At 33.2% G+C, this 27,338-nt stretch overlaps 3 protein-coding genes and 1 long non-coding RNA gene across 7 annotated transcripts; all 4 read left to right on the forward strand.

The window, feature by feature from the left end:
* Positions 1-82: 82 nt before the first annotated feature.
* LOC131180707 (uncharacterized) lies at positions 83-6,513 on the forward strand (the record flags this gene model as incomplete). The annotated part of the gene is made up of 12 exons (XM_058148073.1): positions 83-222; positions 1,578-1,647; positions 1,795-1,848; positions 2,539-2,605; positions 3,354-3,571; positions 4,291-4,328; positions 4,410-4,486; positions 4,712-4,779; positions 5,274-5,589; positions 5,898-6,010; positions 6,090-6,155; positions 6,418-6,513. Coding segments are annotated over exons 1-12 (1,323 nt in total), but the record flags the coding sequence as incomplete, so codon positions are not given.
* A 1-nt stretch (position 6,514) lies between these two features.
* LOC131180895 (uncharacterized) lies at positions 6,515-8,155 on the forward strand. The gene is made up of 2 exons (XR_009149564.1): positions 6,515-6,743; positions 8,117-8,155. It is a non-coding gene; the product is annotated as an uncharacterized LOC131180895 (long non-coding RNA).
* A 1,797-nt stretch (positions 8,156-9,952) lies between these two features.
* LOC110656139 (uncharacterized) lies at positions 9,953-17,466 on the forward strand. 4 transcript variants are annotated; one of them, XM_058149006.1, is made up of 14 exons: positions 9,953-10,102; positions 10,497-10,566; positions 11,378-11,522; positions 12,273-12,490; positions 13,212-13,249; positions 13,329-13,408; positions 13,634-13,701; positions 14,197-14,512; positions 14,821-14,933; positions 15,013-15,078; positions 15,341-15,431; positions 15,601-15,668; positions 17,037-17,074; positions 17,194-17,466. In XM_058149006.1, exons 1-14 carry the CDS (start codon positions 10,071-10,073, stop codon positions 17,375-17,377), a joined length of 1,527 nt encoding a protein of 508 aa, XP_058004989.1. In that variant the 5' UTR covers positions 9,953-10,070; the 3' UTR covers positions 17,378-17,466. The 4 variants fall into 4 exon arrangements, with proteins under 4 accessions (XP_058004989.1, XP_058004990.1, XP_058004992.1 ...); XM_058149007.1 differs by having other exon boundaries at positions 9,976-10,102; positions 10,503-10,566; XM_058149009.1 differs by having other exon boundaries at positions 10,024-10,102; positions 11,413-11,522.
* Positions 17,467-19,636: 2,170 nt separating this feature from the next.
* LOC110670717 (uncharacterized) lies at positions 19,637-26,375 on the forward strand. The gene is given in 14 exon segments (XM_058149010.1): positions 19,637-20,434; positions 21,181-21,315; positions 21,318-21,397; positions 22,117-22,154; positions 22,234-22,313; positions 22,539-22,606; positions 23,102-23,417; positions 23,726-23,838; positions 23,918-23,983; positions 24,246-24,336; positions 24,506-24,552; positions 24,554-24,574; positions 25,946-25,983; positions 26,103-26,375. Coding segments are annotated over 14 exon segments (1,431 nt in total). The 5' UTR covers positions 19,637-20,280; the 3' UTR covers positions 26,287-26,375.
* The last annotated feature ends 963 nt before the right edge of the window (positions 26,376-27,338 follow it).

The following is a 27,338-nucleotide window of genomic DNA, read 5'->3' on the forward strand; positions in this document are numbered from 1 at the left end:
AATTATAACAAGAAATTTCATAAACAAGAGAATTGACAGCAAGCAGACTGAGACTTGCCAATAATGATAATAGGCTGGACTGATGAACAACCAGAGACGCATGATCTCAAACTTGCTCTCTCTGGCAGGAAATGCCAATGTCAATGTGCATATCTTATCCTCTCCTGCTGCATTTCCATGCCATGATCACGCGGATTTTCCTTCTTCAACAACCGATAAATGGTATAACAAAAGATTCTCAAGCAAGTGAGAATGGCTATGATCACCAGAGCTGATAGGACATAGTCTGCGATGGAACGTTTGTTTTTGCACCCAAAGAGAACTAGACACACCATGGCTAAAACATTTGTTACTTACTAGCGCTCTTGGATATGTTCTTGAAGGATATCAGAATACAACACCAAATTATTTGGGTTCTTTCCTTTCCTTGATTAGATTCTAAACTGCAGATGATGAACTCTGTATATGGTTTTCCTGGTGTATTCTTGCCTTGAGTTGAAATTGTTTGCTCTCCTCTTTCAAGTTTGGTATCATTATCACTGCGGTTACTGTAAAGATAAGAAGAAAACAAGAATCTGTAGAGAGCCAACTAAAGAGAGAGAAAAAAAAAAGAAAGAAGAATCTCTCCTCCTTGAGCAAAGCAGGAATTCCATCCTGCCTTTTTTGCATTGATTGATTTATATGCATGCTTTTCTTTGAAAACATTTAATTAATTACCTCCTGCTATTTATCGGATAATACCCAATTTCATTATTTTTTTCTTAATTTTTTTTTACATTATTTATATTTAATTCAGCAATATTAAAATTATTTCAAAAATTATAAAATTTTAATTCGAATTCTTCAAAAATATATATATATATATATATATATAATATAAATTAAAAAAAAATTATAATTTTTAGATTAAGTATTTATATCGATATTTATTTAAAAATAATTTAAATATATATAATAAATATTTGAAACTATATCCCTAAAATATAATAGATAAATAAATGAAAAAAATTAAAAAATAAATTATTACACCGTAAATAAATGAAAAGGAATAAAAAAATAGATAATTGCGCTCTGCTTTGTTAGGGTTCGCACGTGTGAAAGTATAGAAACCGTTCCTCTTCCACGGCAGTATAGAAAGAAGAAAGATACGGATGTTTGCTCGTAGGTCAATCTTCCTCTTGAGGTACGCTGTTTCTGTTTGCTTCTCGAGAAATTATTGTCTAGAGAAAAACATGCCAGACATTTTCCACCTTATGTTTCTCATTATTCATTAAAATAGAAAAAGAAAAAAAAAATACTGTTAATGATATGAACTTAATAAAAAAAATTACGCTTTTCACTTGCTTGTAATGCTATTATACGAATTTGATTCTTGTACTAGGTTCAGCTTTAAGCTAAATTGTTGAGTTAATTTAATCTTGAAGCTGAGCTACTCGTATTCCTGGTGTTTAATGAGTACTCCATACTTATGGATTGTTGATTAATTAAATCAGTAGAAATAATTATTCCTGTTATTAGCTGCAAATTTCTTTCTCATTCATGGTTGAGTTGAGTTGTTTGATTTTGTTTTGTTATAGTTGCAGAGCGGATAGTGTGCTCAAACTTGGGAATTCATATGTGAAGTCGAAGCCAGCTAATTACTTTCAGGTATTAATCTTGTTACTTCTTTTTTTATGTTCAATTCTGCACGATGTCAACTTTTTTTATTTTTTTTAATTTTTTTTTTTAAGTTTTGGTGTAATTGTAGCTTCCCACCCCTTTTTTTCGTATTCCTTTCTAATATTAGATTCTCAGATGGTGATTAGGTTCATGAATGAGAAGGCAAATTTATTTGAGGATGAGTTTGAAGTATGTATAAAAGGAGATGCAGTTTTGGATAAACTCAAAAATTTTTTTTCTACCCATGCTTTTATTTATACAATTTGAACGAAAACATCAACAACAAAAGCAGCTTTATTATTTCACTATTTTTCTTTTCTTATTCTGGTAATTTCTTAGGAGGATTGAGGGGAGGAAAAAAAAAAAAAAAACCAAACTTAGAAGGAAGCCTACTAAAAATGCTTACAGAAAAGGGAGGAGGATACTTATGCACTTTGAAGAACTAATAATTCTTCTCCAGGAACTGAAGTGTTCAACATTGTATCTGAAGTTATGTTGGCTTTCCAGTCCACTTTGTGATTTAATTATGTTCTGATTCTTTTTTTTCCTTTGCAATTTTGTTAACTGGATTGAAAGGGGTAAAAGCGTAAAGGTGGAACAAATGATCTTCTGATGCATTATATCATAAGATTCTTAGTTTAGTACACTAATTTTCAGTTTCTTCTGTCAAAAATAAGTGTTAAAATTTTTTTCTTGTTGCTGCTCAATATAATTTGGAGATTCTAGATGTGTAAAAGGTGTAGTGTGGTATTTAATGGAGTCTGCAGCTGGCTTAGTTTTATTGCAATAACTGATGTGGCAGGAACAATGTTCTTATTATAGTTTGAGCTTTAATAGGAAGACAACAGGGCCAAAAATTAGGTTAGGTAGCATGGACAGGAACAAAAGCAAAAGACAGTTACTCGTCAATGGAGACCAATATCTACTGAAGCCAGTTCTGTTGATGGTTAGTTTTCTTATATATCTTGCCTTTCTCATCATGGAATTTTTTGCTATCATTTTTTTCTCTGGGTTATCATTTTGGTTAATCCAGTAGTATGTATAACTGCAATTAGTGATCGAATTATACTTCTGCCATCCTGTCAGATTATATTTATATATAATTCGAATTTCAAAAGCTATGAAGATTTTGCTCATAGCAAATTTATATTCAGTATGCAGACTCACGTGAAAGATATTTTTTCCTGCCTTTTGGTTCAAGATTATATACTACTTTCAATTGACCTTGTCAACAAGTAGTCAGTCTTGGAACAATATCATTATACTATTGATGCAGTCAAGGAAGATTCAATTTAGTAATTATTTGATATAATGTTTAATTGTAAAATTAAGATCTTTAGTTTAATTTTTTAAGCATTAGGAAGTTTAAGAATTCTATTATTTTTTAGGAAGTAGTATTTTATTTTATATAGGAAGTTTGAGTTGGTTTGTGATTCCTAATTAGTATTTGTTTAAGTATTTTCTTGTTTGGGACTTTGGGTTTCCAGATCTTAATACTGGTTGAATTACTAATACTATTATAAATACCTATGTCTTCTAGGTATTTTGGTAGAGTTTATTATGATTATTATTGATTTTGAGAATCATTATCATCCCCTTTTGAGTGTTCTATTGTGTTTACCTTTTTGAGTGTTCTATTGTGTTTTACTTCAACTAATCATTTAAATATTTGCTGTTTGGATGCTTATCTGCAGAATCCCTGATAAAAGATGTGACTGTTGAGTCAGAAAATGAAGATCAACTTCAAGAAGTACACTTTTCATCTGGCTCCTTTTCAAATACTAAACAAGTGACTGTAACTGAAGTAACTCAGTCAACTGTCAGTTCTAGCTCCCTGGACAATAATACCGAAAATAAAGTTTTAGAAGGAGGGTCTGTGCTTTCTATGGAGAAGCATTCACTTTCCATTGAGGTATGTTAATATTTTACTTGTCACACACACACACACACACACAAACATACATATATGTATATATTCAGGCCTATTCATGAGATGGGTTTTGTCTGAGTCACATGGTATCTAAGAAAATACAATTTTCAGCTGACTCTTTCTGTCACTATTATGCTCTCTCTCTCTCTCTCTCTCTCTGATTATTTGGGATGTTGCTTCCTTAGTGGAAATGAAAGCTGACAACCAAAATGAGTTGTGTAACTGTGTTGGTATCAGATCGCATTATATATGCTGCTTTTCTTGTACTACTAAAGGGAAATGCCTTGCCATGGATCTGCATGTGTTTTAGTGGTTAGGCCTTTGTCATGTTGCACCACTGTCGCATTTTTCATGTGCATTTCTGATATCGTGATTTCCTGTCCAGTTTATGTAATGTTTTGTTATGATTTCTTCTACAGAATTACCTTATCTATGAGATTTTATTACTCATGATTTCTATTGTTGCGCATTGCTTTCTTCAGAACTAATTTTATGCATTATTTCCTAAATAAATACGGTAAGACACCAAAAATATCTCAACCTTTCTAATGCAATGTTATTTAAAAGTCCTCTTCACTTGTGGCTTTCTTGCTGTTTTTTTGTTGTGTTCCCTTGATTCTTTCTGTTCCTTTTCTTTTTGTTTTTTCAATTTTTAAATCTCTTTTAAGTCTTTGGGCTCATTTACTCTGCTTGATTTGTAGGTAGGTGCCTCTCTAATTCGGTTTATCAAAGGAAAAGGGTATGAGATTCAGCATATGAATTTTCTTGAACAAAAGTTAAATCTGTGTTTTCTTACACTTCTAAGTTTCCTGCCTCAGAGGATCTACACAGCAAAAATTGAAGAGGAGATGGGAGTTAAGATTTTCATTCCATCATCAAAGGAGGAGGAATCTATTAGTAAGTTTAAAGGATTTTTGTGAATTTGCATCTCACTATGTAATTGTCATCAAATTATCATATTGAATGCTCATGGTTACTTTGATTTCTAATTTCAACATGACCAATCCTAATAAGTTAAGACAACTCTAATTTCAACATTTTCATTATCTTTTGTGTTTAAATTGATTTGCTACAATGTTGATTAGCCCTTTTTTCTGACTCTTATGTGGTTAACTATTGCAGTCATTGAAGGAAGTTCAATTGATAGTGTAACTAGTGCTTCAGAAAAGATACAAGCTATTATAGATGAGGTTTGCTCATTTGTGTATGTTATTTCATTGTCATCTTATATATTTTTGGGAGCTAGTTTTGTTGTGTGGCATTTTTTATGAATTCTATTAGTTCATGACTTGTGTCATCTCTGTGGAATGGTGAATTTATCTAAGGTTAGATGAAGTAACCCAAAAAATGCATTCATTACCATCAAGAGGAAAATTATACGCAGAAAGGTTTCATGATGGCAATGGAACTGACTTTTAACATCAAGTGGTAGAGCTGTGAGCAAACATGGGTGTTCTTTTTGTTAAGTTAGCAATCTTTCATAAGTTGCTTTTTTTCCTTGTGTTCTATCTAAAATATTCTGTACAAACGACTCCAATTAATAAAAGTGATTTGATACATGTTAGGGAATAGTTGTTTACTTGTTCATAGCGGATGTCAAATATACACTTGATCATTTATCCTTTTCTAGACATGGTACTAACCTTCTTTTTTTTTGCTGTCTTTCTTGGGGTTTGAAACACAGGCAGTTAACAGCCCAGGTCTCAATTATTCCCACTTCATATCTCTTCCACTAGCTATTCACCCAGAATTGGTTGATAAGTTAGTGAATTTTCAGAACTCGATATTGGAAATTAGTGATGCTTTCCTGGATGAGACCGTGGAGAGTGATCCCAATGAAGGTACTTCTGATAATGAAGATAAGGACCAAGAGTTCAGTAGAGGATCTGATGTTGCAGTTGAACTTAAAGTTGAAGATGACAAAAATGTTAAAGTGGATCTAACTAGCGTGCCTCTTGTTAGTTACGCACCTAAAGCATCAAAGCCATCTACTTTATCTGGTAGGATTTAAAAAAATTACCAATTTTAAATGAAGAGATTATGGATGCCTGATAGCAGGATATAGTTTCACAGAAGTATAATATTTGTCTCAATCCATCCATTTTTACCAGTGAAATCCTGGTTCCTATTTTGCTTTTTCTTGCTTATTTTGGGGAAAATTTTGTTACTACTCGCCAAACTTACTGAAGCTAACTAATTTGCTTCTGTTTTGTGCTTTTGTTTGAGAATCAATCCATTTATTTTCTTCCTATTTTACATTCTCTCTTTACTTTGATAAAATCTTACTGATTTATGTTGCACTTTACAGACTTGGGAATAGACAAATCTATATTTATCAAACCTACAGCATTTCACTTAACTGTGCTTATGTTGAAGCTCTGGAATAAGGAGCGAATTGATGCAGCTACTGAGGTTTTGAAGGTATATTGTCTTTGAATAAGATAGGTTTTGGCTGCTGGTAGCACTATTTGATGATGAAATGCTATATACCTTTTTTTAGAGTATATCATCAAAAGTGATGGATGCGTTGGATAATCGACCACTCTCTATCAGACTTAAGGGGCTGGTAAGTAGAACAGAAATTCATTCTCTTGTTTGTGTTATCTGCAGTAAAATAAAGTGGCCTTTTCAACCTTGAACTTTGTCCTCAGTAAATTAGGTTTGAATGCTTCTTAATTTTTAGTGGTGTAACTTCTAAAAATGACTACATTTAGGAACAATGTTGTCAGGGTGGAACTGTTTACATGTACTCGTTTCATGGTGACAGTATAGTTTTTAAATTTTGTCTTATTGAGGACCTGAACTCTTATGCTGTTATCCCTGTGTAGGATTGCTTGAGAGGTTCTATGGCAAAAGCCCGTGTTCTCTATGCAACTGTAGAAGAAGTTGGAAATGAGGACCGCCTTTACGTGCCTGTCGATCCTAATTATCGAAGTGTCAATTGTCTAATGTCTTATACATATCTATTTTCTTATAGCTGCATTTGGAAACAACCGGAAAGGAGGACAATGCTGCCTAGTACAAATGGATTTGAGGTTTTTCTGTCAGTTGAGTTGGACTCTTTTGGATTTCCTTAGCTTTCTTAGAGGTCATTATTGATGCATTTGTTGAGGCTGGACTTGTCCTAGAGAAGGACGCTAAACATAAGTTAAAGGTGCAATATGTGACCCTTCAGTTATCCCTTGTTCATCATTATATGATTATACTTGATATGCTGATATTACATTTGGGGTTATTCAAATGTTGCCACCATATGCAATAATTGCTCCATCATTCTCTGAATACAGATTTAAAATATAGGTATTTTCTTTGCAACAACCATTGCATACTTGCTTTGCTCTATGTTACCAATAAAAATGAAGGTTTTTAGCCTCTTCTTCTTATAATATTCTGTACTTCTTTTCAGTTGTATAAGTTGCTTGTCTTGAATCTTTATCCATACTGTCATTTCCTTCCTTCTCCACCTGTACTATATTTAAGGCCTGATCTTATAATGTTCTGGGACTGGACAAATGTGGAAGTTACCCTAAAACCTTTTAATTGTACGATTTAGAATAGATCTTGGAATAGGAATGCATGGCATTGCTAATGCCTATCAGGGTTTCAGAGTATCATGCAAACCTAGTTTCATTAAGGGAATTATTTGTGTGTGGAGATTGTGCAAGCCATCTTTAATTTTAAAATACTCATAGCATTTATGTGCATGTTTTCCATGACTGTTGCATTATGAAATGTTCATTTCCTAGTAATGTAAAAGAAAGTTTTGGTTCTTCTGGGTCATTCTTTCAACTCCACAGTTGCCAAGTCCAGGTCGTGCTGCTGGCTTACTTATTTGGCAATCTATAATGCTAGAAAAATGAGTAAAATGGACAGAAACATGCAGTAAATACTTTAGAATTATCGTAAATGCATACATATTGAGCAACTTAAGCTCTGAAAGTCCGATATTAATTTGAAATTGTCAATGCACTGGTTTAAGCTATTAAGTGGCTCTGAAAGTAACAGAATTTAATGCACTGGATATTTTTATGCAGTAAATACTTTGGAGTTGTCGTAAATGCATACATATTGAGCAACTTAAGCTCTGAAAGTCTGATATTAATTTGAAATTGTCAATGCACTGGTTTAAGCTATTATGTGGTTGTGAAAGTAACACAACTTAATGCACTGGATATTTTTATCAAGTATATGTTGTATTCCTCTCTCAAATGCAGTTGTGTTAAAATATTGTGTGGTAGTTTGACTTTCATCATTTGAAAGGTAGGCTATGAAATAAAATTTGTCTTCACATTCCACTCACCCACCCCAAAAGAAGTGAAAATTGGGGGTGGGGTGAAGGATCCTTAGACCTTCAGAGAGAGATTATTTAATCCTGGAACAAACCATGAACTAGAATTTTATCAGCTTAAACAATGATTGATTTGATAATGATGTAGATGGAGCATTTCATGTTGCCATGTGTCCTTATTTTATCTACTTTGGTCTCGGTCTCAGAAGTACTAATGTTGCATATCTGCTGTGTTGCAGTTGCATGCCACAGTGATGAAGACAAGCCATAGGAGAGGGTAATAATGCGTTTTCTTTTCCCTTTATTTCTTTACCTAAACCTTCCGCTACTGGTTCTTAATGATTTCATTTGCCTTCACTGTCTGCATGGCTAATATGTGGAGCTCAAAATTTTCAGGGAGAAGAGAAGAAAAACGATTACTTTGATGCTCGAGGTATTTTCAAGAAGTTTGGATCTGAGGAATGGGGGGAGTATCTCATACGTGAAGCTCATCTTTCACAACGTTTTGTGTATGATGAGAATGGATATTATCATTGTTGTGCTTCAATACCTTTTCCCGAAGGCATGCAGGTGGATTGATTTACAACATGAAATTTGTAATCTAACTTATTCTTGAATGGGAAGCTGGCAAGATTACATAAATGGAATTTATTAATGTTTGTGTTGCATGTGGTTGTTTTGAAATTTCAGCTTCCAAATTTGTGGCTGTCTATTTTCATTTGAGGTCTACAGCTTATTAAGTTGCTCTGCCTGTGGATGAACCTTTTTTTGGTGTAAATGAATTGCTTAATAGAGAACCTTTTGCGATTCATAGGAAATCTTATCTTGGATATCTCTGCTTTATCTATAGTCCATTCCTATCTGCTAGGGAATGACACTGACTTCTCTTTTTTATTGGTTTTTGCCCTCAAGGTTTGCTGTAATATGATCATCTCATAGGAATGGAAAATGAAGAGAAAAGAAACAATCTTGCATTTGCCAGGAAAAAAAAACAAATAAAAAATTTCATTTAAGTGGATCTCTAGCCAAACAAGTACAATTATAACAAGAAATTTCATAAACAAGAGAATTGACAGCAAGCAGACTGAGACTTGCCAATAATGATAATAGGCTGGACTGATGAACAACCAGAGACGCATGATCTCAAACTTGCTCTCTCTGGCAGGGAAATGCCAATGTCAATGTGCATATCTTATCCTCTCCTGCTGCATTTCCATGCCATGATCACGCGGATTTTCCTTCTTCAACAACCGATAAATGGTATAACAAAAGATTCTCAAGCAAGTGAGAATGGCTATGATCACCAGAGCTGATAGGACATAGTCTGCGATGGAACGTTTGTTTTTGCACCCAAAAAGAACTAGACACACCATGGCTAAAACATTTGTTACTTACTAGCGCTCTTGGATATGTTCTTGAAGGATATCAGAATACAACACCAAATTATTTGGGTTCTTTCCTTTCCTTGATTAGATTCTAAACTGCAGATGATGAACTCTGTATATGGTTTTCCTGGTGTATTCTTGCCTTGAGTTGAAATTGTTTGCTCTCCTCTTTCAAGTTTGGTATCATTATCACTGCGGTTACTGTAAAGATAAGAAGAAAACAAGAATCTGTAGAGAGCCAACTAAAGAGAGAGAAAAAAAAAAGAAAGAAGAATCTCTCCTCCTTGAGCAAAGCAGGAATTCCATCCTGCCTTTTTTGCATTGATTGATTTATATGCATGCTTTTCTTTGAAAACATTTAATTAATTACCTCCTGCTATTTATCGGATAATACCCAATTTCATTATTTTTTTCTTAATTTTTTTTTACATTATTTATATTTAATTCAGCAATATTAAAATTATTTCAAAAATTATAAAATTTTAATTCGAATTCTTCAAAAATATATATATATATATATATATATATATAATATAAATTAAAAAAAAATTATAATTTTTAGATTAAGTATTTATATCGATATTTATTTAAAAATAATTTAAATATATATAATAAATATTTGAAACTATATCCCTAAAATATAATAGATAAATAAATGAAAAAAATTAAAAAATAAATTATTACACCGTAAATAAATGAAAAGGAATAAAAAAATAGATAATTGCGCTCTGCTTTGTTAGGGTTCGCACGTGTGAAAGTATAGAAACCGTTCCTCTTCCACGGCAGTATAGAAAGAAGAAAGATACGGATGTTTGCTCGTAGGTCAATCTTCCTCTTGAGGTACGCTGTTTCTGTTTGCTTCTCGAGAAATTATTGTCTAGAGAAAAACATGCCAGACATTTTCCACCTTATGTTTCTCATTATTCATTAAAATAGAAAAAGAAAAAAAAAATACTGTTAATGATATGAACTTAATAAAAAAAATTACGCTTTTCACTTGCTTGTAATGCTATTATACGAATTTGATTCTTGTACTAGGTTCAGCTTTAAGCTAAATTGTTGAGTTAATTTAATCTTGAAGCTGAGCTACTCGTATTCCTGGTGTTTAATGAGTACTCCATACTTATGGATTGTTGATTAATTAAATCAGTAGAAATAATTATTCCTGTTATTAGCTGCAAATTTCTTTCTCATTCATGGTTGAGTTGAGTTGTTTGATTTTGTTTTGTTATAGTTGCAGAGCGGATAGTGTGCTCAAACTTGGGAATTCATATGTGAAGTCGAAGCCAGCTAATTACTTTCAGGTATTAATCTTGTTACTTCTTTTTTTATGTTCAATTCTGCACGATGTCAACTTTTTTTATTTTTTTTAATTTTTTTTTTTAAGTTTTGGTGTAATTGTAGCTTCCCACCCCTTTTTTTCGTATTCCTTTCTAATATTAGATTCTCAGATGGTGATTAGGTTCATGAATGAGAAGGCAAATTTATTTGAGGATGAGTTTGAAGTATGTATAAAAGGAGATGCAGTTTTGGATAAACTCAAAAATTTTTTCTACCCATGCTTTTATTTAACAATTTGAAAGAAAAAATCAACAACAAAAGCAGCTTTTTTATTTCAAGATTTTTCTTTTCTTCTTCTTGTAATTTCCTACCAGGATTTAGGGCAGCAAAAAAAAAAAAAAAACCAAACTTAGAAGGAAGCCTACTAAAAATGCTTACAGAAAAGGGAGGAGGATACTTATGCACTTTGAAGAACTAATAATTCTTCTCCAGGAACTGAAGTGTTCAACATTGTATCTGAAGTTATGTTGGCTTTCCAGTCCACTTTGTGATTTAATTATGTTCTGATTCTTTTTTTTCCTTTGCAATTTTGTTAACTGGATTGAAAGGGGTAAAAGCGTAAAGGTGGAACAAATGATCTTCTGATGCATTATATCATAAGATTCTTAGTTTAGTACACTAATTTTCAGTTTCTTCTGTCAAAAATAAGTGTTAAAATTTTTTTCTTGTTGCTGCTCAATATAATTTGGAGATTCTAGATGTGTAAAAGGTGTAGTGTGGTATTTAATGGAGTCTGCAGCTGGCTTAGTTTTATTGCAATAACTGATGTGGCAGGAACAATGTTCTTATTATAGTTTGAGCTTTAATAGGAAGACAACAGGGCCAAAAATTAGGTTAGGTAGCATGGACAGGAACAAAAAGCAAAAGACAGTTACTCGTCAATGGAGACCAATATCTACTGAAGCCAGTTCTGTTGATGGTTAGTTTTCTTATATATCTTGCCTTTCTCATCATGGAATTTTTTGCTATCATTTTTTTCTCTGGGTTATCATTTTGGTTAATCCAGTAGTATGTATAACTGCAATTAGTGATCGAATTATACTTCTGCCATCCTGTCAGATTATATTTATATATAATTCGAATTTCAAAATGCTATGAAGATTTTGCTCATAGCAAATTTATATTCAGTATGCAGACTCACGTGAAAGATATTTTTTCCTGCCTTTTGGTTCAAGATTATATACTACTTTCAATTGACCTTGTCAACAAGTAGTCAGTCTTGGAACAATATCATTATACTATTGATGCAGTCAAGGAAGATTCAATTTAGTAATTATTTGATATAATGTTTAATTGTAAAATTAAGATCTTTAGTTTAATTTTTTAAGCATTAGGAAGTTTAAGAATTCTATTATTTTTTAGGAAGTAGTATTTTATTTTATATAGGAAGTTTGAGTTGGTTTGTGATTCCTAATTAGTATTTGTTTAAGTATTTTCTTGTTTGGGACTTTGGGTTTCCAGATCTTAATACTGGTTGAATTACTAATACTATTATAAATACCTATGTCTTCTAGGTATTTTGGTAGAGTTTATTATGATTATTATTGATTTTGAGAATCATTATCATCCCCTTTTTGAGTGTTCTATTGTGTTTACCTTTTTGAGTGTTCTATTGTGTTTTACTTCAACTAATCATTTAAATATTTGCTGTTTGGATGCTTATCTGCAGAATCCCTGATAAAAGATGTGACTGTTGAGTCAGAAAATGAAGATCAACTTCAAGAAGTACACTTTTCATCTGGCTCCTTTTCAAATACTAAACAAGTGACTGTAACTGAAGTAACTCAGTCAACTGTCAGTTCTAGCTCCCTGGACAATAATACCGAAAATAAAGTTTTAGAAGGAGGGTCTGTGCTTTCTATGGAGAAGCATTCACTTTCCATTGAGGTATGTTAATATTTTACTTGTCACACACACACACACACACACACAAACATACATATATGTATATATTCAGGCCTATTCATGAGATGGGTTTTGTCTGAGTCACATGGTATCTAAGAAAATACAATTTTCAGCTGACTCTTTCTGTCACTATTATGCTCTCTCTCTCTCTCTCTCTCTCTGATTATTTGGGATGTTGCTTCCTTAGTGGAAATGAAAGCTGACAACCAAAATGAGTTGTGTAACTGTGTTGGTATCAGATCGCATTATATATGCTGCTTTTCTTGTACTACTAAAGGGAAATGCCTTGCCATGGATCTGCATGTGTTTTAGTGGTTAGGCCTTTGTCATGTTGCACCACTGTCGCATTTTTCATGTGCATTTCTGATATCGTGATTTCCTGTCCAGTTTATGTAATGTTTTGTTATGATTTCTTCTACAGAATTACCTTATCTATGAGATTTTATTACTCATGATTTCTATTGTTGCGCATTGCTTTCTTCAGAACTAATTTTATGCATTATTTCCTAAATAAATACGGTAAGACACCAAAAATATCTCAACCTTTCTAATGCAATGTTATTTAAAAGTCCTCTTCACTTGTGGCTTTCTTGCTGTTTTTTTGTTGTGTTCCCTTGATTCTTTCTGTTCCTTTTCTTTTTGTTTTTTCAATTTTTAAATCTCTTTTAAGTCTTTGGGCTCATTTACTCTGCTTGATTTGTAGGTAGGTGCCTCTCTAATTCGGTTTATCAAAGGAAAAGGGTATGAGATTCAGCATATGAATTTTCTTGAACAAAAGTTAAATCTGTGTTTTCTTACACTTCTAAGTTTCCTGCCTCAGAGGATCTACACAGCAAAAAATTGAAGAGGAGATGGGAGTTAAGATTTTCATTCCATCATCAAAGGAGGAGGAATCTATTAGTAAGTTTAAAGGATTTTTGTGAATTTGCATCTCACTATGTAATTGTCATCAAATTATCATATTGAATGCTCATGGTTACTTTGATTTCTAATTTCAACATGACCAATCCTAATAAGTTAAGACAACTCTAATTTCAACATTTTCATTATCTTTTGTGTTTAAATTGATTTGCTACAATGTTGATTAGCCCTTTTTTCTGACTCTTATGTGGTTAACTATTGCAGTCATTGAAGGAAGTTCAATTGATAGTGTAACTAGTGCTTCAGAAAAGATACAAGCTATTATAGATGAGGTTTGCTCATTTGTGTATGTTATTTCATTGTCATCTTATATATTTTTGGGAGCTAGTTTTGTTGTGTGGCATTTTTTATGAATTCTATTAGTTCATGACTTGTGTCATCTCTGTGGAATGGTGAATTTATCTAAGGTTAGATGAAGTAACCCAAAAAATGCATTCATTACCATCAAGAGGAAAATTATACGCAGAAAGGTTTCATGATGGCAATGGAACTGACTTTTAACATCAAGTGGTAGAGCTGTGAGCAAACATGGGTGTTCTTTTTGTTAAGTTAGCAATCTTTCATAAGTTGCTTTTTTTCCTTGTGTTCTATCTAAAATATTCTGTACAAACGACTCCAATTAATAAAAGTGATTTGATACATGTTAGGGAATAGTTGTTTACTTGTTCATAGCGGATGTCAAATATACACTTGATCATTTATCCTTTTCTAGACATGGTACTAACCTTCTTTTTTTTTTGCTGTCTTTCTTGGGGTTTGAAACACAGGCAGTTAACAGCCCAGGTCTCAATTATTCCCACTTCATATCTCTTCCACTAGCTATTCACCCAGAATTGGTTGATAAGTTAGTGAATTTTCAGAACTCGATATTGGAAATTAGTGATGCTTTCCTGGATGAGACCGTGGAGAGTGATCCCAATGAAGGTACTTCTGATAATGAAGATAAGGACCAAGAGTTCAGTAGAGGATCTGATGTTGCAGTTGAACTTAAAGTTGAAGATGACAAAAATGTTAAAGTGGATCTAACTAGCGTGCCTCTTGTTAGTTACGCACCTAAAGCATCAAAGCCATCTACTTTATCTGGTAGGATTTAAAAAAATTACCAATTTTAAATGAAGAGATTATGGATGCCTGATAGCAGGATATAGTTTCACAGAAGTATAATATTTGTCTCAATCCATCCATTTTTACCAGTGAAATCCTGGTTCCTATTTTGCTTTTTCTTGCTTATTTTGGGGAAAATTTTGTTACTACTCGCCAAACTTACTGAAGCTAACTAATTTGCTTCTGTTTTGTGCTTTTGTTTGAGAATCAATCCATTTATTTTCTTCCTATTTTACATTCTCTCTTTACTTTGATAAAATCTTACTGATTTATGTTGCACTTTACAGACTTGGGAATAGACAAATCTATATTTATCAAACCTACAGCATTTCACTTAACTGTGCTTATGTTGAAGCTCTGGAATAAGGAGCGAATTGATGCAGCTACTGAGGTTTTGAAGGTATATTGTCTTTGAATAAGATAGGTTTTGGCTGCTGGTAGCACTATTTGATGATGAAATGCTATATACCTTTTTTTAGAGTATATCATCAAAAGTGATGGATGCGTTGGATAATCGACCACTCTCTATCAGACTTAAGGGGCTGGTAAGTAGAACAGAAATTCATTCTCTTGTTTGTGTTATCTGCAGTAAAATAAAGTGGCCTTTTCAACCTTGAACTTTGTCCTCAGTAAATTAGGTTTGAATGCTTCTTAATTTTTAGTGGTGTAACTTCTAAAAATGACTACATTTAGGAACAATGTTGTCAGGGTGGAACTGTTTACATGTACTCGTTTCATGGTGACAGTATAGTTTTTAAATTTTGTCTTATTGAGGACCTGAACTCTTATGCTGTTATCCCTGTGTAGGATTGCTTGAGAGGTTCTATGGCAAAAGCCCGTGTTCTCTATGCAACTGTAGAAGAAGTTGGAAATGAGGACCGCCTTTTACGTGCCTGTCGTATCCTAATTATCGAAGTGTCAATTGTCTAATGTCTTATACATATCTATTTTCTTATAGCTGCATTTGGAAACAACCGGAAAGGAGGACAATGCTGCCTAGTACAAATGGATTTGAGGTTTTTCTGTCAGTTGAGTTGGACTCTTTTGGATTTCCTTAGCTTTCTTAGAGGTCATTATTGATGCATTTGTTGAGGCTGGACTTGTCCTAGAGAAGGACGCTAAACATAAGTTAAAGGTGCAATATGTGACCCTTCAGTTATCCCTTGTTCATCATTATATGATTATACTTGATATGCTGATATTACATTTGGGGTTATTCAAATGTTGCCACCATATGCAATAATTGCTCCCTCATTCTCTGAATACAGATTTAAAATATAGGTATTTTCTTTGCAACAACCATTGCATACTTGCTTTGCTCTATGTTACCAATAAAAATGAAGGTTTTTAGCCTCTTCTTCTTATAATATTCTGTACTTCTTTTCAGTTGTATAAGTTGCTTGTCTTGAATCTTTATCCATACTGTCATTTCCTTCCTTCTCCACCTGTACTATATTTAAGGCCTGATCTTATAATGTTCTGGGACTGGACAAATGTGGAAGTTACCCTAAAACCTTTTAATTGTACGATTTAGAATAGATCTTGGAATAGGAATGCATGGCATTGCTAATGCCTATCAGGGTTTCAGAGTATCATGCAAACCTAGTTTCATTAAGGGAATTATTTGTGTGTGGAGATTGTGCAAGCCATCTTTAATTTTAAAATACTCATAGCATTTATGTGCATGTTTTCCATGACTGTTGCATTATGAAATGTTCATTTCCTAGTAATGTAAAAGAAAGTTTTGGTTCTTCTGGGTCATTCTTTCAACTCCACAGTTGCCAAGTCCAGGTCGTGCTGCTGGCTTACTTATTTGGCAATCTATAATGCTAGAAAAATGAGTAAAATGGACAGAAACATGCAGTAAATACTTTAGAATTATCGTAAATGCATACATATTGAGCAACTTAAGCTCTGAAAGTCCGATATTAATTTGAAATTGTCAATGCACTGGTTTAAGCTATTAAGTGGCTCTGAAAGTAACAGAATTTAATGCACTGGATATTTTTATGCAGTAAATACTTTGGAGTTGTCGTAAATGCATACATATTGAGCAACTTAAGCTCTGAAAGTCTGATATTAATTTGAAATTGTCAATGCACTGGTTTAAGCTATTATGTGGTTGTGAAAGTAACACAACTTAATGCACTGGATATTTTTATCAAGTATATGTTGTATTCCTCTCTCAAATGCAGTTGTGTTAAAATATTGTGTGGTAGTTTGACTTTCATCATTTGAAAGGTAGGCTATGAAATAAAATTTGTCTTCACACCTCACCCACCCCAAAAGAAGTGAAAATTGGGGTGGGGTGAAGGATCCTTAGACCTTCAGAGAGAGATTATTTAATCCTGGAACAAACCATGAACTAGAATTTTATCAGCTTAAACAATGATTGATTTGATAATGATGTAGATGGAGCATTTCATGTTGCCATGTGTCCTTATTTTATCTACTTTGGTCTCGGTCTCAGAAGTACTAATGTTGCATATCTGCTGTGTTGCAGTTGCATGCCACAGTGATGAAGACAAGCCATAGGAGAGGGTAATAATGCGTTTTCTTTTCCCTTTATTTCTTTACCTAAACCTTCCGCTACTGGTTCTTAATGATTTCATTTGCCTTCACTGTCTGCATGGCTAATATGTGGAGCTCAAAATTTTCAGGGAGAAGAGAAGAAAAAACGATTACTTTGATGCTCGAGGTATTTTCAAGAAGTTTGGATCTGAGGAATGGGGGGAGTATCTCATACGTGAAGCTCATCTTTCACAACGTTTTGTGTATGATGAGAATGGATATTATCATTGTTGTGCTTCAATACCTTTTCCCGAAGGCATGCAGGTGGATTGATTTACAACATGAAATTTGTAATCTAACTTATTCTTGAATGGGAAGCTGGCAAGATTACATAAATGGAATTTATTAATGTTTGTGTTGCATGTGGTTGTTTTGAAATTTCAGCTTCCAAATTTGTGGCTGTCTATTTTCATTTGAGGTCTACAGCTTATTAAGTTGCTCTGCCTGTGGATGAACCTTTTTTGGTGTAAATGAATTGCTTAATAGAGAACCTTTTGCGATTCATAGGAAATCTTATCTTGGATATCTCTGCTTTATCTATAGTCCATTCCTATCTGCTAGGGAATGACACTGACTTCTCTTTTTTATTGGTTTTTGCCCTCAAGGTTTGCTGTAATATGATCATCTCATAGGAATGGAAAATGAAGAGAAAAGAAACAATCTTGCATTTGCCAGGAAAAAAAAACAAATAAAAAATTTCATTTAAGTGGATCTCTAGCCAAACAAGTACAATTATAACAAGAAATTTCATAAACAAGAGAATTGACAGCAAGCAGACTGAGACTTGCCAATAATGATAATAGGCTGGACTGATGAACAACCAGAGACGCATGATCTCAAACTTGCTCTCTCTGGCAGGGAAATGCCAATGTCAATGTGCATATCTTATCCTCTCCTGCTGCATTTCCATGCCATGATCACGCGGATTTTCCTTCTTCAACAACCGATAAATGGTATAACAAAAGATTCTCAAGCAAGTGAGAATGGCTATGATCACCAGAGCTGATAGGACATAGTCTGCGATGGAACGTTTGTTTTTGCACCCAAAAAGAACTAGACACACCATGGCTAAAACATTTGTTACTTACTAGCGCTCTTGGATATGTTCTTGAAGGATATCAGAATACAACACCAAATTATTTGGGTTCTTTCCTTTCCTTGATTAGATTCTAAACTGCAGATGATGAACTCTGTATATGGTTTTCCTGGTGTATTCTTGCCTTGAGTTGAAATTGTTTGCTCTCCTCTTTCAAGTTTGGTATCATTATCACTGCGGTTACTGTAAAGATAAGAAGAAAACAAGAATCTGTAGAGAGCCAACTAAAGAGAGAGAAAAAAAAAAGAAAGAAGAATCTCTCCTCCTTGAGCAAAGCAGGAATTCCATCCTGCCTTTTTTGCATTGATTGATTTATATGCATGCTTTTCTTTGAAAACATTTAATTAATTACCTCCTGCTATTTATCGGATAATACCCAATTTCATTATTTTTTTCTTAATTTTTTTTTACATTATTTATATTTAATTCAGCAATATTAAAATTATTTCAAAAATTATAAAATTTTAATTCGAATTCTTCAAAAATATATATATATATATATATATATATAATATAAATTAAAAAAAAATTATAATTTTTAGATTAAGTATTTATATCGATATTTATTTAAAAATAATTTAAATATATATAATAAATATTTGAAACTATATCCCTAAAATATAATAGATAAATAAATGAAAAAAATTAAAAAATAAATTATTACACCGTAAATAAATGAAAAGGAATAAAAAAATAGATAATTGCGCTCTGCTTTGTTAGGGTTCGCACGTGTGAAAGTATAGAAACCGTTCCTCTTCCACGGCAGTATAGAAAGAAGAAAGATACGGATGTTTGCTCGTAGGTCAATCTTCCTCTTGAGGTACGCTGTTTCTGTTTGCTTCTCGAGAAATTATTGTCTAGAGAAAAACATGCCAGACATTTTCCACCTTATGTTTCTCATTATTCATTAAAATAGAAAAAGAAAAAAAAATACTGTTAATGATATGAACTTAATAAAAAAAATTACGCTTTTCACTTGCTTGTAATGCTATTATACGAATTTGATTCTTGTACTAGGTTCAGCTTTAAGCTAAATTGTTGAGTTAATTTAATCTTGAAGCTGAGCTACTCGTATTCCTGGTGTTTAATGAGTACTCCTTACTTATGGATTGTTGATTAATTAAATCAGTAGAAATAATTATTCCTGTTATTAGCTGCAAATTTCTTTCTCATTCATGGTTGAGTTGAGTTGTTTGATTTTGTTTTGTTATAGTTGCAGAGCGGATAGTGTGCTCAAACTTGGGAATTCATATGTGAAGTCGAAGCCAGATAATTACTTTCAGGTAGGAATCTTGTTACTTCTTTTTATGTTCAATTCTGCACGATGTCAACTTTTTTATTTTTTTAATTTTTTTTTAAGTTTTGGTGTAATTGTAGCTTCCCACCCCTTTTTCGTATTCCTTTCTAATATTAGATTCTCAGATGGTGATTAGGTTCATGAATGAGAAGGCAAATTTATTTGAGGATGAGTTTGAAGTATGTATAAAAGGAGATGCAGTTTTGGATAAACTCAAAAATTTTTTTTCTACCCATGCTTTTATTTATACAATTTGAACGAAAACATCAACAACAAAAGCAGCTTTATTATTTCACTATTTTTCTTTTCTTATTCTGGTAATTTCTTAGGAGGATTGAGGGGAGGAAAAAAAAAAAAAAAACCAAACTTAGAAGGAAGCCTACTAAAAATGCTTACAGAAAAGGGAGGAGGATACTTATGCACTTTGAAGAACTAATAATTCTTCTCCAGGAACTGAAGTGTTCAACATTGTATCTGAAGTTATGTTGGCTTTCCAGTCCACTTTGTGATTTAATTATGTTCTGATTCTTTTTTTTCCTTTGCAATTTTGTTAACTGGATTGAAAGGGGTAAAAGCGTAAAGGTGGAACAAATGATCTTCTGATGCATTATATCATAAGATTCTTAGTTTAGTACACTAATTTTCAGTTTCTTCTGTCAAAAATAAGTGTTAAAATTTTTTTCTTGTTGCTGCTCAATATAATTTGGAGATTCTAGATGTGTAAAAGGTGTAGTGTGGTATTTAATGGAGTCTGCAGCTGGCTTAGTTTTATTGCAATAACTGATGTGGCAGGAACAATGTTCTTATTATAGTTTGAGCTTTAATAGGAAGACAACAGGGCCAAAAATTAGGTTAGGTAGCATGGACAGGAACAAAAAGCAAAAGACAGTTACTCGTCAATGGAGACCAATATCTACTGAAGCCAGTTCTGTTGATGGTTAGTTTTCTTATATATCTTGCCTTTCTCATCATGGAATTTTTTGCTATCATTTTTTTCTCTGGGTTATCATTTTGGTTAATCCAGTAGTATGTATAACTGCAATTAGTGATCGAATTATACTTCTGCCATCCTGTCAGATTATATTTATATATAATTCGAATTTCAAAAAGCTATGAAGATTTTGCTCATAGCAAATTTATATTCAGTATGCAGACTCACGTGAAAGATATTTTTTCCTGCCTTTTGGTTCAAGATTATATACTACTTTCAATTGACCTTGTCAACAAGTAGTCAGTCTTGGAACAATATCATTATACTATTGATGCAGTCAAGGAAGATTCAATTTAGTAATTATTTGATATAATGTTTAATTGTAAAATTAAGATCTTTAGTTTAATTTTTAAGCATTAGGAAGTTTAAGAATTCTATTATTTTTAGGAAGTAGTATTTTATTTTATATAGGAAGTTTGAGTTGGTTTGTGATTCCTAATTAGTATTTGTTTAAGTATTTTCTTGTTTGGGACTTTGGGTTTCCAGATCTTAATACTGGTTGAATTACTAATACTATTATAAATACCTATGTCTTCTAGGTATTTTGGTAGAGTTTATTATGATTATTATTGATTTTGAGAATCATTATCATCCCCTTTTGAGTGTTCTATTGTGTTTACCTTTTGAGTGTTCTATTGTGTTTTACTTCAACTAATCATTTAAATATTTGCTGTTTGGATGCTTATCTGCAGAATCCCTGATAAAAGATGTGACTGTTGAGTCAGAAAATGAAGATCAACTTCAAGAAGTACACTTTTCATCTGGCTCCTTTTCAAATACTAAACAAGTGACTGTAACTGAAGTAACTCAGTCAACTGTCAGTTCTAGCTCCTGGACAATAATACCGAAAATAAAGTTTTAGAAGGAGGGTCTGTGCTTTCTATGGAGAAGCATTCACTTTCCATTGAGGTATGTTAATATTTTACTTGTCACACACACACACACACACACACAAACATACATATATGTATATATTCAGGCCTATTCATGAGATGGGTTTTGTCTGAGTCACATGGTATCTAAGAAAATACAATTTTCAGCTGACTCTTTCTGTCACTATTATGCTCTCTCTCTCTCTCTCTCTCTGATTATTTGGGATGTTGCTTCCTTAGTGGAAATGAAAGCTGACAACCAAAATGAGTTGTGTAACTGTGTTGGTATCAGATCGCATTATATATGCTGCTTTTCTTGTACTACTAAAGGGAAATGCCTTGCCATGGATCTGCATGTGTTTTAGTGGTTAGGCCTTTGTCATGTTGCACCACTGTCGCATTTTTCATGTGCATTTCTGATATCGTGATTTCCTGTCCAGTTTATGTAATGTTTTGTTATGATTTCTTCTACAGAATTACCTTATCTATGAGATTTTATTACTCATGATTTCTATTGTTGCGCATTGCTTTCTTCAGAACTAATTTTATGCATTATTTCCTAAATAAATACGGTAAGACACCAAAAATATCTCAACCTTTCTAATGCAATGTTATTTAAAAGTCCTCTTCACTTGTGGCTTTCTTGCTGTTTTTTTGTTGTGTTCCCTTGATTCTTTCTGTTCCTTTTCTTTTTGTTTTTTCAATTTTTAAATCTCTTTTAAGTCTTTGGGCTCATTTACTCTGCTTGATTTGTAGGTAGGTGCCTCTCTAATTCGGTTTATCAAAGGAAAAGGGTATGAGATTCAGCATATGAATTTTCTTGAACAAAAGTTAAATCTGTGTTTTCTTACACTTCTAAGTTTCCTGCCTCAGAGGATCTACACAGCAAAAAATTGAAGAGGAGATGGGAGTTAAGATTTTCATTCCATCATCAAAGGAGGAGGAATCTATTAGTAAGTTTAAAGGATTTTTGTGAATTTGCATCTCACTATGTAATTGTCATCAAATTATCATATTGAATGCTCATGGTTACTTTGATTTCTAATTTCAACATGACCAATCCTAATAAGTTAAGACAACTCTAATTTCAACATTTTCATTATCTTTTGTGTTTAAATTGATTTGCTACAATGTTGATTAGCCCTTTTTTCTGACTCTTATGTGGTTAACTATTGCAGTCATTGAAGGAAGTTCAATTGATAGTGTAACTAGTGCTTCAGAAAAGATACAAGCTATTATAGATGAGGTTTGCTCATTTGTGTATGTTATTTCATTGTCATCTTATATATTTTTGGGAGCTAGTTTTGTTGTGTGGCATTTTTTATGAATTCTATTAGTTCATGACTTGTGTCATCTCTGTGGAATGGTGAATTTATCTAAGGTTAGATGAAGTAACCCTATCAATGCATTCATTACCATCAAGAGGAAAATTATACGCAGAAAGGTTTCATGATGGCAATGGAACTGACTTTTAACATCAAGTGGTAGAGCTGTGAGCAAACATGGGTGTTCTTTTTGTTAAGTTAGCAATCTTTCATAAGTTGCTTTTTTTCCTTGTGTTCTATCTAAAATATTCTGTACAAACGACTCCAATTAATAAAAGTGATTTGATACATGTTAGGGAATAGTTGTTTACTTGTTCATAGCGGATGTCAAATATACACTTGATCATTTATCCTTTTCTAGACATGGTACTAACCTTCTTTTTTTTTTGCTGTCTTTCTTGGGGTTTGAAACACAGGCAGTTAACAGCCCAGGTCTCAATTATTCCCACTTCATATCTCTTCCACTAGCTATTCACCCAGAATTGGTTGATAAGTTAGTGAATTTTCAGAACTCGATATTGGAAATTAGTGATGCTTTCCTGGATGAGACCGTGGAGAGTGATCCCAATGAAGGTACTTCTGATAATGAAGATAAGGACCAAGAGTTCAGTAGAGGATCTGATGTTGCAGTTGAACTTAAAGTTGAAGATGACAAAAATGTTAAAGTGGATCTAACTAGCGTGCCTCTTGTTAGTTACGCACCTAAAGCATCAAAGCCATCTACTTTATCTGGTAGGATTTAAAAAAATTACCAATTTTAAATGAAGAGATTATGGATGCCTGATAGCAGGATATAGTTTCACAGAAGTATAATATTTGTCTCAATCCATCCATTTTTACCAGTGAAATCCTGGTTCCTATTTTGCTTTTTCTTGCTTATTTTGGGGAAAATTTTGTTACTACTCGCCAAACTTACTGAAGCTAACTAATTTGCTTCTGTTTTGTGCTTTTGTTTGAGAATCAATCCATTTATTTTCTTCCTATTTTACATTCTCTCTTTACTTTGATAAAATCTTACTGATTTATGTTGCACTTTACAGACTTGGGAATAGACAAATCTATATTTATCAAACCTACAGCATTTCACTTAACTGTGCTTATGTTGAAGCTCTGGAATAAGGAGCGAATTGATGCAGCTACTGAGGTTTTGAAGGTATATTGTCTTTGAATAAGATAGGTTTTGGCTGCTGGTAGCACTATTTGATGATGAAATGCTATATACCTTTTTTTAGAGTATATCATCAAAAGTGATGGATGCGTTGGATAATCGACCACTCTCTATCAGACTTAAGGGGCTGGTAAGTAGAACAGAAATTCATTCTCTTGTTTGTGTTATCTGCAGTAAAATAAAGTGGCCTTTTCAACCTTGAACTTTGTCCTCAGTAAATTAGGTTTGAATGCTTCTTAATTTTTAGTGGTGTAACTTCTAAAAATGACTACATTTAGGAACAATGTTGTCAGGGTGGAACTGTTTACATGTACTCGTTTCATGGTGACAGTATAGTTTTTAAATTTTGTCTTATTGAGGACCTGAACTCTTATGCTGTTATCCCTGTGTAGGATTGCTTGAGAGGTTCTATGGCAAAAGCCCGTGTTCTCTATGCAACTGTAGAAGAAGTTGGAAATGAGGACCGCCTTTTACGTGCCTGTCGTATCCTAATTATCGAAGTGTCAATTGTCTAATGTCTTATACATATCTATTTTCTTATAGCTGCATTTGGAAACAACCGGAAAGGAGGACAATGCTGCCTAGTACAAATGGATTTGAGGTTTTTCTGTCAGTTGAGTTGGACTCTTTTGGATTTCCTTAGCTTTCTTAGAGGTCATTATTGATGCATTTGTTGAGGCTGGACTTGTCCTAGAGAAGGGACGCTAAACATAAGTTAAAGGTGCAATATGTGACCCTTCAGTTATCCCTTGTTCATCATTATATGATTATACTTGATATGCTGATATTACATTTGGGGTTATTCAAATGTTGCCACCATATGCAATAATTGCTCCCTCATTCTCTGAATACAGATTTAAAATATAGGTATTTTCTTTGCAACAACCATTGCATACTTGCTTTGCTCTATGTTACCAATAAAAATGAAGGTTTTAGCCTCTTCTTCTTATAATATTCTGTACTTCTTTTCAGTTGTATAAGTTGCTTGTCTTGAATCTTTATCCATACTGTCATTTCCTTCCTTCTCCACCTGTACTATATTTAAGGCCTGATCTTATAATGTTCTGGGACTGGACAAATGTGGAAGTTACCTAAAACCTTTTAATTGTACGATTTAGAATAGATCTTGGAATAGGAATGCATGGCATTGCTAATGCCTATCAGGGTTTCAGAGTATCATGCAAACCTAGTTTCATTAAGGGAATTATTTGTGTGTGGAGATTGTGCAAGCCATCTTTAATTTTAAAATACTCATAGCATTTATGTGCATGTTTTCCATGACTGTTGCATTATGAAATGTTCATTTCCTAGTAATGTAAAAGAAAGTTTTGGTTCTTCTGGGTCATTCTTTCAACTCCACAGTTGCCAAGTCCAGGTCGTGCTGCTGGCTTACTTATTTGGCAATCTATAATGCTAGAAAAATGAGTAAAATGGACAGAAACATGCAGTAAATACTTTAGAATTATCGTAAATGCATACATATTGAGCAACTTAAGCTCTGAAAGTCCGATATTAATTTGAAATTGTCAATGCACTGGTTTAAGCTATTAAGTGGCTCTGAAAGTAACAGAATTTAATGCACTGGATATTTTTATGCAGTAAATACTTTGGAGTTGTCGTAAATGCATACATATTGAGCAACTTAAGCTCTGAAAGTCTGATATTAATTTGAAATTGTCAATGCACTGGTTTAAGCTATTATGTGGTTGTGAAAGTAACACAACTTAATGCACTGGATATTTTTATCAAGTATATGTTGTATTCCTCTCTCAAATGCAGTTGTGTTAAAATATTGTGTGGTAGTTTGACTTTCATCATTTGAAAGGTAGGCTATGAAATAAAATTTGTCTTCACACCCCACTCACCCACCCCAAAAGAAGTGAAAATTGGGGGTGGGGTGAAGGATCCTTAGACCTTCAGAGAGAGATTATTTAATCCTGGAACAAACCATGAACTAGAATTTTATCAGCTTAAACAATGATTGATTTGATAATGATGTAGATGGAGCATTTCATGTTGCCATGTGTCCTTATTTTATCTACTTTGGTCTCGGTCTCAGAAGTACTAATGTTGCATATCTGCTGTGTTGCAGTTGCATGCCACAGTGATGAAGACAAGCCATAGGAGAGGGTAATAATGCGTTTTCTTTTCCCTTTATTTCTTTACCTAAACCTTCCGCTACTGGTTCTTAATGATTTCATTTGCCTTCACTGTCTGCATGGCTAATATGTGGAGCTCAAAATTTTCAGGGAGAAGAGAAGAAAAAACGATTACTTTGATGCTCGAGGTATTTTCAAGAAGTTTGGATCTGAGGAATGGGGGGAGTATCTCATACGTGAAGCTCATCTTTCACAACGTTTTGTGTATGATGAGAATGGATATTATCATTGTTGTGCTTCAATACCTTTTCCCGAAGGCATGCAGGTGGATTGATTTACAACATGAAATTTGTAATCTAACTTATTCTTGAATGGGAAGCTGGCAAGATTACATAAATGGAATTTATTAATGTTTGTGTTGCATGTGGTTGTTTTGAAATTTCAGCTTCCAAATTTGTAGCTTTCCGTTGAGTTCTGATTGATCATACTTGAATTCCTGTGCGCATAGTATTATCAAAAGCATCAGAAGTGCACTCGTCTTTGGATTCTTTGGCCTCTTTGAATTGAGACACAGAACATGTGATGTTTGAATGTATTTCCCTGTGACTCGAAATAAAAGATGTGGTGATTTGGCTCTGCCCCGTATAATGATTCAAAACAGTAATCAGTGGTGGTATGGTGAACTGTCAATTTCAACCTTTAAAAAGGTCGTGGGTCGGCAATGGCATCACATAAAATTGGCCAATTCACAACCACAAATCCCAGCCCCAGTTTGGAGCAGTAGAATCACCTAATGGATATCCCTTTTTCCAAGGGGTGAAAAGAGGCAAAAGAAAAAGCAGACAGAAAATTTCAAAAAGAGAAAGGCAAAACAAGAGGATTAATCACGTTGATATCAATACATAACTAGAAAGGTTATCATTAACAAGGGTAATTTACAATTAAGTCCCTAAAGTATAGTAAACCTTACATATTAATTTGCTACACTTTAAACTTAATTATAAATTATTCCATTAAGAATAATAAGGAAGCAAACAAAAAAAATTCATTTTACTTTTCAGGAATGTCATAGAGATTCCTTTCCATCAATGTCCATTAAGCCGGCCTCTCCTTAACCTAATCTTGAACCAACCACAGTTAATTATATTACCTTCAAAACCCTCAAATAATCAAATTTTATTCATATATAAATAAAATCCCATCAATGATCAAACCTATCCATTCATTTTTCAAATCCCACAAAATTTCCATTTTTTTTTAACATGGTCGGTGCCATTAGTGGACCAAAGCTAGTCACGCACCAATCACCTCCTTTTTTTTTTATCACTATATCCTTCACACTTGCCTCTATCCTTCTGTGGAGGATGGTAACATGGATGAATCATT

This window comes from Hevea brasiliensis, chromosome 6, assembly GCF_030052815.1.
Source record: "Hevea brasiliensis isolate MT/VB/25A 57/8 chromosome 6, ASM3005281v1, whole genome shotgun sequence".
NCBI lineage: Eukaryota > Viridiplantae > Streptophyta > Magnoliopsida > Malpighiales > Euphorbiaceae > Hevea > Hevea brasiliensis.